At 40.5% G+C, this 17,320-nt stretch overlaps 1 protein-coding gene across 1 annotated transcript in view; it reads right to left on the bottom strand.

Moving 5' to 3' along the window:
* Nucleotides 1-2,953: 2,953 nt before the first annotated feature.
* Nucleotides 2,954-17,320, bottom strand: part of MACF1 (microtubule-actin crosslinking factor 1) — a 232,876-nt gene continuing 218,509 nt past the window's right edge. The window contains 3 exon segments of the mRNA XM_018564515.1: nucleotides 2,954-4,326; nucleotides 9,016-9,130; nucleotides 14,790-15,001. Coding sequence (XP_018420017.1) covers nucleotides 4,091-4,326; nucleotides 9,016-9,130; nucleotides 14,790-15,001 — 563 coding nt within the window. The 3' untranslated portion in view covers nucleotides 2,954-4,090.

Genomic DNA, 17,320 nt, shown 5'->3' on the forward strand with positions numbered 1-17,320 from the left:
TCATTAAGTCACGACCCAAATTGCACTGCAATGGAACATACGGCATTGTGGTACAGCGCTTTCCGATGCGGGCAATCGAACTGTGGGTGGGAGGTGGGACAAATGTGGTTGGCTGAGAACCACTGGTGTAGATGATCAAAAATATTTAAGTCTTTAAAATGTTATGTTGAGGAACATTATTCTGAAATTGTTCAACAATATTTAGATGCAGCTTTTCAGATTGGTGAACCTCTGCCCATGTTTACTTCTGAGACCCTCTGACTCTCTAAGATGCTCTTTTTATACCCAATCATGTTACTGACCTGTTACCAATTAACCTAATTAGTTGCAAAATGTTATTCCAGCTCTTCTTTGTTAGTACCACCTACTTTGCAGCTTTTTGTTGTCCTGTCCCAACTATTTTGAGACGAGTTGCTGCCATCAATTGCAAAATTACCTTGATTTATTTTCTTAAAATGGTACATTTTCTGTTTAAACATTGAAATCGCTTTCTATTTTCTATTGTGAATAAAATATGGGATTATGAGATTAGCAATCATTGCATTCTGTTTTTATGTAGATTTTAGACAACGTTCCAACTTTTTTGGAATTGGGGTTGTCATTTTTTTTTACTTTCTGTAATAGGGTGACAACACTGATCGTTCTGCAGTGGAATTGAACAGCTTTGTTGTCACCCAGTGGACAGAGTAGTCTTAAATGGACGTTATTTTAAACAGACTTGAATTAAAAGACATACAAATTAAAGCTTTTGGCAATGTTTTTATTGCTGTATATGTACCTTCCTATCACAGTAACTACTGCCTCCCCCCCCCCATTTCTTCTATGACTGCAGTTAGGATTTAAGTTTTAAAAGCGCTTTACATTTTTTTAAAGCTTTTGGAGGGGAACTATGAGGTTTTTTAGTAGGGATGCACCGATTCCGGTATTAAGTACCGATATTTTTTTCGCCGATACCGAAAGTCCCATTCAGGAAGCCAGGTGGCGTGTAAAGACTCACCACCTGGCTTCCTGATTAGCCGGGAAGCCAGGCAGCGTGTAAAGACTCGCCACCCGGCTATCCGATTAGCAGGGAAGCCATCCCCATGCTTCTCGTCACTAGGCGTGTAATTACGCGTTGCCCGGCTTCCTGATTGGCTGGAAAGCCGGCTCCATGCTCCCTCGTCATGAGGTGACGAGGGAGCATGAAGCCGGCTTTCCAACCCATCAGAAAGCCAGGGGGGCTGCGTCATTACACGGGGCCTTCGATAATACAAAATCACCTGCACTCCATACAGCGTGCAGACCTTGAGTAAGAGGTTGGTGCTTGAAGTGACAACACGGATGGCGCAGTGTCAGATACAGTCCATAATAGAAGTCACCAGCACTCGATGATATGTTCAAGTAAAGCACTTTTTATTCAATCGTCAAATAGCCAACGTTTCGGGGCCGCGCAGAACTCGGTATCCATAATTTTTAGTACTGTCTGCATCTCTGAGCAGAATCACTCCAACCCCTTTCAGGTTTTAATATGTCTATGTCCACATTAGGTAGGCTCTCATTTTCTGGGCTGCAACTGAGTTATTAAATGAAGAACTATTTGGACAGTAAAATGTACTCTTGCCAATACTTAGAGCCGACGTGTGACACTGCAGCTGTCACATGCCGACTCTATAGCCGCTGATCACAAACTGCTGATCCTGTCAGGAGGAGTGTAGATTATCACAAAGGATGTCATTGTGCAGCTCAGAATACATTCCCCACATTGCTTTCTCTACTGATCACCGTGACGACTTATCTCAGCCTTTCACAGCTCGTGTGATAAGTTTTCTTTTCGCAGGTTATTAAACAGCCTCTGTGCAGCCGAGAAAAACAAAGATCTGCTGAGTAAAGTTAACTCGTGATAAAGCTAGTTTTATCACCGTTTATTAAACGTACACCCAAGTGTGGATGGAGGAATCTCCACTGCTGGCCATTTTATTCAGCAGTCATGGCACTTGGATACAGTGGCGCTGCTTAAAAGTGACTCCATCTGATAGGATACAGTCACTGTTAGGTCCATCATTTTTTACCCAGCACAGTCAATTAGGTTAACTTTTGCGGAGTCAAATGATGTTTGCAGGGCCAACCATGAATTGAATCTCAGTCGGTTCAACAGGAATTAACCGAAATTCAAGCTATGACCGACCTCGGACCAGCAGAACAAAGTTCTGATAATTCTTTAAAACAGCAAGAAAGTTTAACTCCTTACTGTCAGGAAGCAAGTATCTGGAGTGCATTGAGAAGTTTAATTGGAATTTGTTTTAATAAGAGCTCAATGTGCCAATAAATACAATTAGCAGGACTTTGTTTTTGAGCTTCTTAAAAAGGTAAGAGCCATAAAAGCTACATTATGTTTGCCATAGAAATATATAGCAGTGGTCAAGGAGCCTGAGACATCCTGCTGTAAGGGACCCCATGATTTCTAAAAGTGGCTCTGTAAAGACATTGGTTATCTGCAGAAGGAGAGGACAATTATTTGGCCACAGCCATCCATTCACTGCCTATACCAAACTTTTTATGGAGGGATATGACCAATGTCTTGGTTTTAGTCTCATGACTCTGTTCTGGGGAGAGCCCAGAGTGCTATTTCTACCTATATTTTGCTAAATTTAGTTTAGCAGAGCAGAACTGCAGATTAGATAACTTTGTTACTGTATATACTCTGTACTTGCACGAGATCCATACTAGAACACAAAACAGTCTGCACTGGGGATGTCAAAAGTGTCTACCTCATTCACAAAATAAAAAAAATGATCTGAGAAAGACAGAAACACCAAACCAAGAACAGAAAAAGCCCTGACTATTTATATAATAACTATAGAAGTTATTTGTCTAGAAGTTATTTGTCTAGAAGTTATTTGACAATCATATTTGATATAATCATATTATATTATGGTACCATAAAAACAGTATTTATAGATTAGATTTCAATGTATATAGATTGCCAATGTATTTTTCTTTAGCCTTCCTAGAAGACAGTGAAGACACATACACAAGGTATACTTGATGTTACTGCAAGCAATTTTAATACAAAATGTGTTGTTTATTTAACAGTTCATTGGTACAGCATTATTTTCTGTTGCAAACTAGTTGAGAAAATCCCACAGCAGCCTGTTAGAACAGGATGTAATGACAGGTAACAGGAGGGATCCATGTGTGCTCTCTACCAACTCCACCCCACAGGGTCAGTTTTCCGGAGGTAACCCGTAGATACATGTGAGGGAGGAACTTCGCTGGCGGGTCCCATTTCACTGATGCACAACTGTGATTGTTTGTCTACCGAAATGAACATGTCACACAAATCCTAAGTGGAATGACCATTAAATAATAAATAAGAATATACTAGGCAGATAAATAAAACAAATGTAGTTTACAATAAGAAAAATCAGATGAACCTGGGATGAGTGCAAAATGGCTGTGTAGATGCATATGCTAATCTATGCTGCACCAGAATTTGGAATTTACTGTCACGCAAATGGCTGCTCCCAAACACCATGTGGTTAAATGTCCTTTTCAATGGCAGTTGCTGTAAGAGACTTGATGATAATAATTGGTACTGTAAGGTCAAAGCAGAGTGTGCAAGTGCTGTCAATACAGAAAGCCCTAATGTTATTAAAAGAAATCTTTTGTCAGTCTCTGTTCCCTCTGCAGCTTAATAAAGTATTGTTCATATAGAAAACAGAGGATTTCCCTATTAAAGTTTAGTAGTGTTGTCCTAGGATACCAACCCTAAAAAAAGGGTCTTCTACCCTGCAGAGTCAGAACATTAGTTGTCTATACTCTTGTTTCACAATCCATCTTTCTACGAGAGCCCCTGAATCTTGCCAGGAATTCACACAAGGCTTGTTTTATCTACAGAAATATTCACATGGAAGTATTAAGGTACAAAAACAAAAGAAACAGATAAGGCAGTTATAAACATCTTTCTCGTGTACATGTATAGACGATAGAAATTTCCCCACTCAGACAAGCGTACATCCAGATGTACAGTGCATGTTATAAAAACAAAGCTCATGGTCTGCCCCACTGGCGGGCTATTTGCTCCTGTGCCCAAAGTTTCCTTCAGGTAGGACTATCTCTTAGTGCCTGAAGTTTTAGGAGTGCTGGTAATTTTCTTGGACATAGTGGGGATTTTGGAAGGTTTAGACAGTCCTCTGCGAGATGGTCCTCCAGTAGCACTGCTCTCTGAGGTGTCTGAGCAGGCCGACTGAGTCTCTAAAAGGTCAAAGTCTGAGGCGTCACTTCCTCTCCGACTGCTGGCTCGGCTTCCGGTGCGACTTCCAGCACGACTGCTACTTTTCTTCGGATCTACATCAGAAAATTAAGAATGTGAACTGACAGAAAAATTGTAATGCAACATAAAAACAATAAACATTTTTTTTTACTGTAAAAAAAAAAAGAAACCGTTTTTTTCATTACGTAAAATCAATTTCTTGGAGTTCATTAATGTACATAGACTTTCTGAAACACTGCTGAGCAAAAAACCTGAGGGCCATCCCAGTAAAACCCCTCCTACTCTTAGCATGCCTTTTTTTAGTGGCAAACCAGTACCAAGTGCATGATCATAGACACAGAGTAGTGGACAATTGTGTCCCTCAATGGACTCCAAAAAAGGGATGGACTCCAAAAAAGGGAGTGCTGACCGGATCCGTACGCTACTGCACTCAAAATGCATCCCTATGTGTTTTATGGACTACAGTTCTCACGTGTGCAGTCCGTTCAGGTTACGACAGAAAAATACTGCATGTAACATTTTGTACGGTCATGAAACGCAAACGCGTCCAAAACGCATCCAAAACGCACTGCACTGCAGCTAACATACTAACAGCCCCACTCCAGCAAAAAAATTTTTTTTTCTTTTACTGGAACGCATTAAAAACGCGACCAAAACGCAGCAATAACGTGGCAAAAACGCACTGCATCAGTCTGCAGATCCGCACCTGATCAGGACCTGATATCATGTGAACAGGCCCTGAGAGACACAGGAGTGCTCAAACTATTAGAAAGTCCAAAAGCAGACCAACAGGCCCACTGGAAAACAGAACTTGGCGAGTGGCTGCATCTCAAAATGCAGCACGAAGGACCTTGCACTCAAAGCTGACATCAGATGGGTCATAAACATCCACGCAGTAAAACTTAGAGAACAGAAGAGCAGGTGGCAGTCTTGCAAATCTGAAAAACAGAAACCTGATGCCAAGATGTACTCACAAATCTGGTGGAGTGTGCTTTGTCAGGAAAGGGTAGTTCCCAATCCTTAAAGTGATATTAAACCCTCAGATTTTTTAACATAAACCAATACTGTAATGTGTGCCTTACTGTAATCCATGGTTGTTTCCCTTCTCTTTGCTGCTCTTCCTTTTAAATCTGTATCTCTTCTCATGCTTGGGGAAAACTTCTGTTTTGCAGCTGGGTGCCTCTTCCTGTAGTGCTGGCTCAGGTTGTGAACCTTCACACAGACACCGTGTATCCATTCCTGAGACAAGGCAGTCTGCTGCAAAACAGAAGTTCTGCCCAGCATGAGAAAAGATACGGATTTAAAAGGAAGAGCAGCAAAGAGAAGGGAAACTACCATGGATTACAGTAAGGCACACATTACACTATTGTTTTATGTAAAAAAGGGTTGAGGGTTTAATGTCACTTTAAGACCATAAGCTTGATGATGGTCTTGTCTGAGCCTCCAAAAGTCAGTCTTTCTGAAGAAAGGAGTGGCAGCAGGGAAAACTCTTACAGCATGAACTACTTCCAGGAAATGGAGGGAGATCTTTTTCTGATGAATTTGAGGGACAGAAGAATGATGACCTTGTGAGGTGAGAGGTAAAACTAGCTTATGTAGGAAGGAAGTTCTAGGCCTCAACACCACCTCATCCTTGTGTAAGACTAGAAAGAGTAAGAACCCTTATTGGTTCAAAACACCCGAGAGTCGGGATAGAGTCTCCAGTATAAGCTCAAAGTGAAACGGTTTGTATCCATGAGGGGAAAACCCTCATTAATGATGCAACTCTGACAGTGATTAACGATCATGCAGGGAACACACTTGAAAGTCCAACCAAAAAAAGATCACGGATATAGGCTCATTTCGTTTATATGAGCCAAATCTTGCTTAGTTTATATTGTATCCAAAGAGAAGTGAAGTAACCTGCAGTCAATGATTCACTGAAATGTTGTTTTGTTTTCCAAGATCTTGGAAAAGCCGTATTTCAGTTTGATCTATTGAAACATTGACACATAAACATTCCTCTTTAGCAATGTTACAGTCGCTGGATGTAACAAAATTTCAGTGAATCACTGACTGCAGGTTACTTCCCTTCTCTTTGGATACAATATAAACTAAGCAATGAGCCAATATCCGCAATCTTTTGTCTGGTTGGACTTTCAAGTATGTTCCATGCATGATTGTTAATCACTGTCACTGAGATCAAAGTTCTAAAACGATCAGTTCATGTGCAAGAAAAAATATATAGAGAGAAACTGTATAAAAAGCTGGTGTATAATAAAAGAGAATCCTCTTCACATACCAGTACAAATATTTCCCTCATTGCTTTTTAACATGTGAATCCAGGTCCACTCTCTCCTCCTTAGTATTAACAAGTACTTTCCATCATGCAAAGTAAAGGCATGAAGAAAATTCCAACAGCCTAACACAGTTTTATTTATCAACCATAAACAGATCAAAACAATCAAACTCACAATTTGAGTATGCAGGGCTGAATTTTATTGTTTTTCTGGTGAGCCGATAGGAAGGGAAATTTAATGACACCCAGTGGTCCTAGTAATGAGGTCGCTCCCAGTGGTCAGCAACATGGCCTACTCACAAAGTGAGTGTTTAGAAACAGGGTCAGCACTGAGGTACGTCGCAGTTCTGAACCTGGAATGTGCTATTTGGCTAACTTTACCAGTACACTCTAGTCTAGAAAGTGCCAAAATGCAAAGCCCAGTGCCCAAAAGTCACAATCCAGTCAAACCCTGCACATCCAGTCCAGGTACAACCTTGAAAGTCAGACTAAGAACTGGCCTATCCAAACAGCTGCATACAGAGACCAGCTCAACACTAATGTAGTAGGAATCTTGATTGAAGCAAATCTTGAAGAAAAAGCTAGTAAGATAGGTTAGACTTTTCTCAGCAGAGCTGAAGAAAAGGCATCCATACTCATAGCACACTAGCCAAAAACAGGGGCATGCTGGGAGTAGGGCTGGCCCACAAGTTTTTTGTGTGCCAGTGTCCAATCCTCCTGAAGGCAGCAGTATAACCTAACAGTTTCAGAATTCCTGCATCCCTCAATGGATAAGAAAGAAAAGTATTTCAAGCTAAACTCCAGGCATATAAAAAAGGTAACCATCTTCTGTTGGCAGACCTGAGTAAATCTAAGAACTGGATGGACGAAAATAAAAATCCTGTGGCAGGTAAAACAGTATATTTATATACTGTATATCATCTGTGTATTTAGTAGTTTGCCTGGAGTTCAGCCTTAACAGTGTTTTACAGAGAACAGCGAGCCACTCACAAAGTACTTTAACTGCTGCTCACAATGTATCGTCACTACCAAAGTCACACTTGATATACTATATAGACAGCATTGTCTATTTCAAGTAAAGATATGCAGTCATTTTTTAAGTTCCCCAGAAATAAGTTTGCACAATATTGTAAATATGTCACTGTTTTAAAGCTTCCTTATATTCAGCCTCTAGCACAGGGGTGCCCATTAGGTAGATCGTGATCTACCAGTAGCTCTCAAAGCTGATGCTGGTAGATCACAAAGGGTGTGAATGGCGGCCCCTTTATTCCATTTTGGTATATTTATTTAGCTGTGCACACATGATTACCTATTAGCCTGAGTCTGCTGAGCCAAGTTCCCTGACACCTTTCTGGTGGATACTGGTGGTTGAAGTGCTATGTATTACATCAAAGAATATTCATTTACACAGCCTGTTGCACTACACTGTTTGCAAAATACAGCAAGGTGAGCCAGGAGAGAGAGCAAGGAGAGAGAGCCAGGAGAGAGAGCAAGGAGAGACAGACAGGAAAGAGAGAGAAGAGAGACAGCCAGGAGAGAAAATGTGAGCAATGACAGCCAGGAGGATGAGCAAGGACAGCCAGGAGAGTGAGGAGTGACAGCCAGGAGAGAGAGCGCGAGGGAGTTTTTTTTTCGTTGGCAGATCTCATGTAGCTCGTCATTTGAAAAGTAGATCTCAACACAAAAAATTGTGGGCACCCCTGGTCTAGCAGTTTTTCAAAAGCTATGATGGCTCTTTATTAAAGACTGATAAAAAACAAAATGGGGACAAAAGTAGAGTTCTTGCCACTACTAACAGGTCAGAGTCATTGTTTAACTTTGCCAGATAATAAATAAGTGACCCTTGTGGGACACATTTCTGTTTTCATTCCTGTTTAAAAGAAACCCCCCCTCCCCCCAGAAAAAACCTACTTAAAACAAGCACAGGGATCAATCCCCCATTAAGTTTTCACAGCTCATAAAGACACCCCCACCCCTCCCCCCCGGGGATCTCTCTGGCACAGCTATGACGGGCAAGCTTTTACATTTTTTTTTAATGGGGTGATGACAGCAAACATAACATGTATTTAGGTGCCCTGAGTTAAACTGTGGTGTGACAATAAATGGCTGTGAATATGTAATTTGCTTATACCTACCAGAAGAAAAAGTAGGAACCACTGGCACTCCAAAATTCCTTGCGTCAACTCTTCTTTATTGACATGATCAAGGTGGTCTCACATTGTATCCGGTTCCTTCCTTGGGCAAGCAAAGTGGACGGAACCGGATAGGGTTCCAAAATGTTGCCATTTACTGTGAGACCACCTTGATCAAGTCAATAAAGAAGATTTGACGCATGGAAATTTGGAGTGCCAGTGGTTCCTACTTTTTCTTAAGAATGATGACTGGCGGCGCCATCGGCTTCCACTGCTGCACCCACCTATAATTACTGGGTTTCGATTCCAGTTAGGAGTGCGATGGGTTATGTACACATGTGACTTATACCTACCAGGTCGACCTGATTTGGCACCAGAAGGTGTGGCTGCAGTCATATCTCCTGTGAGGGATGACCGGCTTGTGTGGATGGCTGCTTTCTTCATTTTGCTGCTCTGAGCTGGTGTAACCTTAAAAAAAAAAACCATATTGACAAATGTTAAAGAGAAATGATAATGGAGGCTCACCAGCCAGTTTATTAAATTACTGATTTTCACTTCTCTGTATCCTTTCTGGCGAATTAGGGACCAATAACAATTGACCTTGCTGGACTTTGCTACATTAGTCTGAAGAGACACAGGTGTAGCCCTAAACCATTTTCTATAAGAGAACATGTCGCCAACAGGCAACAATTTAGCAAGCAGACTTTTGCTACTTAAAAAAAAAGTCCCATGCATCGGTATAATATATTAGAAAAAAATGTTTTTCCTCTACAGTTTTTCCTCTACACACAGGGGACAAAAGTTCGGCATATTTGCTGAGTGTTGTCTGAGCAAAAAAAATTATTTTTCATCCATTGAAGGAAACGGGAAGTCTTTAACCTTCAGAACATCCAAAAGCAGTCCAAATGAGAGGTGACACAGCAGACGAATGCAACACGCCCCAAAAAATAACAGAAAACTGAGGACTGCCCTCAGTTTAAAGAGAAAAGGAGAAAAGGCGTAGATCAGGATGTACTGACGCCACAGAGTTACCACACTATCCACTGCTTGCGCTAATGGAAATAAATATGACATGGCATAAGCTTATTGAAACAATACCACGGAAAATGCTTGCCATAATCAAAGCTAAAGGTGCTCAAACAAAATATTAGAGTGTGACCTTTTTTTTTTGGCCAGGCATTGTATCTTGTCAGGTTGTTTCCAATCTCTGTAGAGGAAGACTTGCCCAGTGGGGTGCACTAGAAAAATCTTTGTGGTCTTAGGGCCTCTAAAAAACCCGAGACAGAGAATAGCACTGGTAGAGACGAAAGAGAAAGTGCTCCGTGGCTAACTTTTTACCAGAATGGAGTCTGAAAAAAACACCCTACACTGAACCCAGTGCCCAAAGGTTACTTTCAGGTTATTCCCAGAGTTAGTTATTCCAGAGTGGTCTGGACATAACACTCGAAAAAGTGGGCTGAGGATGACAATGCAAGTTCTAGCAGCACTGTAGAAAAGAGTCTTGAATGAAGAAAAAAATGCTGCTAGCAAACATAGGTTAATAGATAAGATATAAGATAAATATAGATACTTAATAAAATAGCTTAATCTTTTACACAGCAGAGCTGAAGAAAATTCATCTATCCTCCTAGGACATTGGGAAAAAGCTGAGGCATGATGCATGAAGCAGTATAACCCAAAAGGTGACTAACTTCCTTTGTCCCTCAATGGATAAGAAAGAAAGTTAAGTAAGCTGAATGGCAGGCCATTCCACACTTGGGAGAACACATGGCACAACTGCTACATGTGCGGAAAGGTTTAAGAAAAATCCATCAGTGGACAGCAGTGTCCTTCTCTGCAATCATGGACAGTACATGTGTGTAGAAAAATATGTCCCCATGCAGTCCCCTCCCCAAACAGGATTACTTTTATACTATAGCTCTTTAATAATCATAACTTGTATTTTGCCACTGAGAAAAAAGAACCTATGTAAACTTAGTGCAACGCAGCAGAGAAACAAATACTTTTAAGAGCTCATTGTATCAGTTGATATAACAAAATGAGTGGAGAGCCCCCTAAGAAACTACAAGAATGGAGCTGAATTCTTCTGGTTTTGACACACTCCACTGTATTTATCAACTTGTTTTATTAATAAGCAAACATTTTACACTTTGTTGAAACCCTCTACTTAACAGTAAGCAGCAGAAAGGTAATGAAAAAGCAAATCTTAATTCTATAGTGGTGTGTCACATTGTTTAAATTAACTCATAAATCTAAAGCAGAGACTGTATTCACTGGTACCGTAAGCGGTTTTTCTATAAGAAAATACACATTGTTTTACAGAGAAGCAGATTGAAAATGGCATGCTTTCAGTGTTTTGTTACGTGGACGTACTGCGTTCATATGAAATATATTCACTCAAGCATGCACTTTGATTAAATTGTTTGAAACAGTCTTATTCATATGCGGAACACCACCAATCTGTAAGAATTAAGATGCAGTAAAATAGAATAAAATCACAGCGTAATTAAAATCATGCATATATGTAAAGTGGAACAACCCATGGTCATTTTAGTAAAGACAGACATTATTTTTTTTTTTTTAGTTTCTCAAATCAGTGCTTCTGTTGACATGCCTTTAGTCCTTGAATATTAGAATGAAAATCAATCATAACAGAAAATCATTCTAAAAAGATACACAATTGAGTGCAGTGTTTCTATCCATTCACGATTGTTAGCAGAGGAAACATGATGATGGAACAAGGTGTTAGCAGAGAAACGACTGATGGAAGGGAAAGGTGTGGATTCTCCATAGGCTGGAGGACCATACTCTACCTCACATGATGAAATCTGGTAGTCTGAGTAGTCGGAGCCCCTAGAGGGCGTGCTAGCCTTGCTGTTTACTAGCCAGGGCTTCTCATAAGAGCGAGATAGCTGCTGTGGAGTCTGTGAAAGGGGCAACACCACACAGGATGGAGTGGGGAAATGAGTGAAGATGAAGAAGGGAAATGAGTTTGCAGTAAAAGATAAACATAATACAATGCCAAAAACAATTAAAACATGAGCACAAATGGAGAAAAACAAAGAAAGCAAAAAAAAAAAAAAACCCAAACAAACAAGACTGGAGGCAGACTCAACCTGTCAAACTGATGTTTGACAATATGGAAAATTAATTCATGTTCTTTGTTTTTTTTTTAACTGAATTACATTGAAAACTGGACAGGGCACAGTTTATGCATTAGAGTTATGTTATAAAGAAGATGCTTCTCCTAAGAACCTATAAACTAACCTATATTTAGTCATACAAAATTGCAGTTGCCTACTATATTGACCAGACTACTTGCAGAGTATGGTCAAGAGATCAGGGTAGGCTTTAGGTTGTACTATGTATGTGCGGCTAGTTCTTAAGGTAGGGGGTAGTGTAGCTCTGCTTTTGAAGGCACCCGTCTAGAGCAGGGGTGCCCATTAGGTAGATTGTGATCTACCAGTAGCTCTCAAAGCTGATGCTGGTAGATCACGAAGGGTGTGAATGGCGGCCCCTTTATTCCATTTTGATATATTTATTTAGCAGGGCACACATGGTTACCTATTAGCCTGGGTATACGCCTTCCTGGTGGATTCTGGTGGTTGAAGTGCTATGTATTACATCAAAGAATATTAGTTTACACAGCCTATTGCACTACAATGTTTGCATATATACAGCAAGGAGAGCGAGGAGAGACAGCCAGGGGAAAGAGAGCGAGGGAGTTTTTTTTTTCGTTGGTAGATCTCATGTAGCTCGTCATTTGAAAAGTACATCTCAACACAAAAATTGTGGGCACCCCTGGTCTAGAGGTTGAAAAAAAGCTTTAGGGTTTATGTAGAACAGGGGCGCCCACAATTTTTCGTCTGCAGATCTACTTATCAAATGACGAGCTCAATGAGATCTACCAACGAAAAAAGACCTGCATTCAGGGGCAGGAGGGGACGTGGCAGTGCATTGAAGTCAATGGCACCGCAGCCACGCCCCCAGTGCAATCGCTGCACCAGGAATGCAGGCACATTAGTACCTGCGTTCCGGTCCAGTACGATCTGCAAAAATGCTGCATTTTTGCATATCGCGCTTGACCGGAACGCAGGTACTAATGTGGCTGCGTTCTGGGTGCGGGCGAAAACACTGAGGGTGAAGGGCATGGCTCCGGTGTCATTGACTTCAATGCACCGCCACGTCCCCTCCCGCTCCAGGGAGCCGGCCGGCTTGCGTTCTAATGTGTTCTAGAGGCCAAACACTCTGGAACGCAGACTTTGTGGTGTGAACCGACCCTCTCTTCTCTCTCCTCGCGCTCTCTCTCTCCCCTGTTTCTATCTACTGTCTCTTCTCTCACTTTCTCTGCTGTCTTTCTTCTCTCTCTGCTGTCTCTTGTCTCTGTCTTTTCTTACCTCCACTGCAGCAGCTTCCCGAAGTCTCTTCTCTCCTTCCCGTCTGCGGCGTCTGACACATTCAGCCGCACGAGCACCAAGGGAGGACAGGACACAGGTCAGTGAGCCGATCGTGATCTACCAGTGTTCGCTTTGCGATCTACTGGTAGATCGCGATCTACCTAATGGGCACCCCTGATGTAGATGGATGAGTATTGTTTCTCTGCATTTAATGTGTTTTTAGAAGCACATCAACCACAAATCAGCAAATTCCTGTATGCTAGAGGGGTGAGATGTGGATGGTAGTTCTAAAGCTGTGCTTGACCTTCCTTTTGTTGTGTTTCTTTGGATGCAGCAGATTCTATTAAGATGCACTTGCAGTGCAAATAAAGCAGGTAAAATGCAGCCTTTTGCTATATTTTGTGTTTGAGCACATACATATGAGAAGCAGTGCTTTCAAATGCAAAAGGCAACGTTTGACAGCAATACATGGGCCCTTAACCCCTTCGTGACTGACGACGTACAGTGTACGTCGCCAGCATCGCGGCTGTTTAAACAGACTCCCGGTGAAAAAATTGATGGGCTTTTAAAGCGTCTTCTATGGACTTTTTGGGGTACTGGGGTTTTTCGCCGTTTTACGGATGCACGCAATTTGTAACCTGGGCATGTTGGGTATCGTTTTACTCGTTGTAACCTCATCTTTTATATTTCATTAAAAAAATGGGTATTTTGTTGTGTTTTGGGGCATTTAATTAAATTTTTCACTAAATATTGGGGTTTAATAAGGAGTTGCGCTAATATTGTGCAACATAAAAATTTGCAACTACCACCATTTTATTCTATAGGGTCTTGGCATTCAGAAAATATATAATGTTGGGGGTTTTAAGTAATTTTCAGGCCTAAAATGTGGAATATAACATGGGTACAAAAAATGAAAAAAAGGCCTCAGTCATGAAGGGGTTAAGTGTGTGACTGTATATGGATATTCAAAGGGTAGCGGCTACAAAATGGCTTTTTCTGCAGAGGATGATGATTTTCTGTCCATATAGTTGAAGGTAACATTTCAGGCCTCTCCAGCGATGTCCTTATCTTTGGTGAGATACTTCCCAAAAATGTTACACGACTGAAGTGATGCTAGGAGAATCATGTGATTATAGTAGGCAGATGTTTGCCAATATTCTGGCAATGACAAAGTTCATCTAGAGAGAATTTTATTTTTCCTCAGTAAAACTGGAGTTTCATTTTATTCTGAAATGTATGTGTGTGTGATGTTACTTTGTTTGTGGACAAAACTACCTTAACCACACAAATATCTGCACACCTCTGAAACTACCTGGTTCCTTAGTTTCAGCTGAGGTGTCTAACATTTTACAGAATTTGTACAGGAAACAATATATCGTGTTTGTATCATCTATCCTCAAGTTTTCCATGTTCAGGGTTAGCACTCATGTATTTGGCACAATGACAGCCAGGGTCCTACACATCTGAAAACATCTTTATGGAAAGTGCCTAGCAAACTGTACATATATAAATGAAAATCTAGGGTGAATGGCTTGATCACTGTATTCCACAGACACTGCACTATGTCTTGCCACTTCATACACAAAACACAGTTAGTAAGATGAAAGTTTATATACACATAGTTTGTCAGAGAACAGTACAAAGCTCACACTGCAGATACATTGTGTATCTTGTGTTATATCTCTACTGACATTCATTAATGTTGTGCCCAGGGCACGGCCAGGCCTTACCTTCGAGCCGCTGGCAGGAGTGGCGGGAGAAGATGGGACGGATGTACAGCTGTGGTTACTCTGGCTGGCACTGGAGCTGGACCGTGTTGGTGAGGCAGTCCTGGAAGACGGTTTAGACCTTCGCCCTCGGGACCTAAAGGGGGTCATTCCTTGGGATACCCCCTCAGGAAGTATAAATTTTTCTCGCAGCTCTAGATTTGTTCTTCCCCTTGCTGTTAAAAACAAGTAAGTAAAATTAATATTTTTTTTGAATTACTCATGCGGTCTTATTTAAAAAGGCAAAGCTCAATACCCCATAGTAGCCAGATGTCACTTTTTATCAGTTCAAACGGTGTATGAACAGAGAAATATGCTCTCTGATAGGATGTGTTAAGTTAATGCATTTTATGAATTGTTTTGTTCTTTGCCTTAATAAATAAACCCATTGGTTTCATAAATCAGAAATACAAAGCTTTCGTAGAGGCATAGCACATAAAACAAGTTTACTTCAGAAGCACACAAGATTATTAATAAGCACTGACCATGAGACTGAAAACTGTTAAAAGGTAAATTAGTTGAACTGAAGCCACAAAATATTAAATAAAGCCACATAAACCATCTTCAGATTAGAGCATAAATAAAATATCAGCCATGTAGATATCATAGATATCTGGGAAAAATACAGGACAGGGATCTTTCATGCTATAGCAACTGTTATTATAAGCTCTGAGAACAATTTGAGAAATGTCACTTCATGTTACTTTAACTTAAACAAGATTTGTGTTAAAAAAAAACAAAAAAAAAATCTCTCTGACACCTTTGCATATGATTAATAATGTGGAAAAGCACAGGTATTAAACACATGGCAATCACATGCAGCAGCTGGAATAGTTTGATCATATATGTTTAACTTTTAAAAACAATATACAATTTAGTATAGGATTTGTAAATAAAAACGGTTTGCTTTTTTTTGCTACTAAAAGGTAAGAATGAACTCTTACAACGCTTCATGTGTTCTCAGATCTGGTTCTGTAGTCTTTAAATGGTGTAATACCATTTTATTATACCAAAATCATTAAATACTACATTTGTATATGAGGTATTGAGTAGTTATAAATGTAGGCTGTTATCAATTGCCTTGAACAAAAAGTCTGGTCGTTTTGAAATGGTTTTTCTGGTTATAAAGACAAGCACTTCTACAAAGTCAGAGCAATTACCCAAACCTATGGAAGAGACGGAATCGGTTCTCTTTAATTTAGTCCCTGGATGGTGAACTAAAGAGAATACAAAAGAGGTGCACAGGGGAAAAGGGATGAGAGGTGAGGCATGCAAAATGTATAGCTAAGTCCAGCCAATGACAGTACTTAATGGTACACATGTGGATGTGATACATCACAGAGAACAAAAGGTTTAGCTGGGGATATTGAATGTATCATTAACAAGTTATTAAGGCTAGCACATGCTGCATAACACCAGCATCAGCCAGTGGACACGTACACCACCACCGACAGTAAGGAAGAAGGACATAAAAATGCATATTTCCTTCACACAGCTAACAAGATCACATAACCCCAAACCACATGTAATGAGTGACTCTGCTGCGGAAAGCAAGCTACACCAGATTTAATTCTTGTTGGTGTTACACTGCACTCTTCTGGTAGGATATGAAATGACTGTAGAGTAAAGTTGCAGAATTTCTTGGAGGAACCAATGTTAGAATAACAGAATAGAGTAGGGGTAGGCAAACTTCAACCATATCGTTGTGGTTTAACTAGAAGTCCCATTAGGCATTGTAAGACTCTAGCAGCCACAGACATGACTCCCAGAGGAAGATGCATGACAGGATTTTTAGTTTCACTGCAGCTGGAGGGCTGGTGTTTGCCTTTTTCTGGAATAGAGTTTCATGTTGTGTACCAACTTCTGCTCTGTCTTTCCTTAGATACAAACTGCCCCATCTAAAAGGCAATATTATTTCCTTAGATATTGCTCATTTAAAACATAATTCATTTTGCCTATGTAACTGATTACATTCAAGTCCGGAGACATCAGGAAACATGTTTAGCCTCCTACAATGCAGAACTGGGTGCTTGGGAGGCCAATAGCCAAGCTTTCTCCCAAAGACAAAATCTGCATAGAAATATCCTAAACCTCCAAGTACCTTGAATCCAGCATGTTTAAATAATCAATTTTTACGTTTACATTTATTTTAGGCTACCCAAAATGATTAATAGTGTGTTGATGTCCAATTTCAATACAAATATTTTTAGTATTAATGACAACCTAGATAACATATTGTGAAGAAGTAGATGTCATTGCATCACCTCGATCAATGCTGCTTTGTGTTTAAAGTAAAACAGTCAGTAAGACCTAGGTGTTTCCCTTTCCCCTAATTATAATTGAAACAAAAGTGTCCTACTGACTCCATCACTATGCTGCAACAAGCTTTTATGTGATAAACTCTAGGAGGCAGCATTCACCAACTTGTTCAGAACCTTGTGTGAATTTGTTCTCAGTGGGAGTACCGCAGTCACCTTCTACTTTTACCTCAATAA

Source organism: Nanorana parkeri, unplaced genomic scaffold (genome assembly GCF_000935625.1).
Source record: "Nanorana parkeri isolate BGI_ZX_2015 unplaced genomic scaffold, ASM93562v1 scaffold757, whole genome shotgun sequence".
In the NCBI taxonomy this organism is placed as follows: Eukaryota; Metazoa; Chordata; class Amphibia; order Anura; family Dicroglossidae; genus Nanorana; species Nanorana parkeri.